The sequence below is a fragment of the Ailuropoda melanoleuca genome, unplaced genomic scaffold, assembly GCF_002007445.2.
Source record: "Ailuropoda melanoleuca isolate Jingjing unplaced genomic scaffold, ASM200744v2 unplaced-scaffold16827, whole genome shotgun sequence".
Classification (NCBI taxonomy): Eukaryota; Metazoa; Chordata; class Mammalia; order Carnivora; family Ursidae; genus Ailuropoda; species Ailuropoda melanoleuca.
Genome location: NW_023185867.1, coordinates 1 through 863, shown reverse-complemented (window position 1 = coordinate 863; position 863 = coordinate 1). Strand labels below are relative to the sequence as shown.

At 57.8% G+C, this 863-nt stretch overlaps 1 protein-coding gene across 1 annotated transcript; it reads left to right on the top strand.

Moving 5' to 3' along the window:
* Nucleotides 1–3: 3 nt before the first annotated feature.
* Nucleotides 4–860, top strand: LOC117797873 (keratin-associated protein 16-1-like; the record flags this gene model as incomplete). The annotated part of the gene is given in 2 exon segments (XM_034650321.1): nucleotides 4–687; nucleotides 690–860. Coding segments are annotated over 2 exon segments (855 nt in total), but the record flags the coding sequence as incomplete, so codon positions are not given.
* Nucleotides 861–863: the final 3 nt, after the last annotated feature.

The following is an 863-nucleotide window of genomic DNA, read 5'->3' as shown; positions in this document are numbered from 1 at the left end:
GTGAGCAGCTGTGCCCAACCTGTGTGCTGTGAAGCCACCATCTGTGAGCCCTCCTGTGCTGTGAGCAACTGTGCCCAACCTGTGTGCTGTGAAGCCACCATCTGTGAGCCTTCTTGCTCAGTGAGCAGTTGCTGCCAACCTGTGTGCTGTGAGGCCCCTTCCTGCCAGCCAGTTCTCTGTGTACCCACTGCCTGCCAGTCCATCACGTGCAAACCCAGCTGCTGCCAGTCGGTCATCTGTGAGCCCAGCTGCTGTTCTGCTGTCTGCACTGTGCCTACTTCCTGTCAACCAGTGGTCTGTGAGCCCACTTGCGGTCAGCCAGTCTGCCCCACACCTAGCTGCTGTCCATCTGTCTGCTCTGTGGCTAATAGCTGCCAGGCTGTCTGCTGTGACCCCAGTCCTTGTGAGCCATCTTGCTCAGAGTCCAGCAACTGCCAGCCAGCTTCCTGTGTGGCTCTGGTCTGTGAGCCTGTCTGTCTTCGCCCTGTTTGCTGTATTTCAAGCCCCTGTGAGCCACCTTGTGTCTCCAGCACTTGCCAAGAGCCGTCTTGTTGCATCTCCAGCATCTGCCAACCCATCTGCTCTGAGCCCAGTCCCTGTTCAGCAAGTATCTGTGTGCCTAGTCCATGTCAGCCTACCTGCTATGTAGTCAAGCGCTGCCGGTCCAGCTGCCGTGAGCCTGTTTCCNCTGCCCACCTACCTCGTGCCAACCACTCTGCGGTCGCCCGGGGTCTTCTGCATCTGCCATCTGCCAACCAACTTGCTCTCGGACTTTCTATATACCCAGCTCCTGCAAACAGCCCTGCACCCCTTCGGTTTCTTACCGCCCAATCTGTCGTCCAATCTTCTCTGGACCCATCACT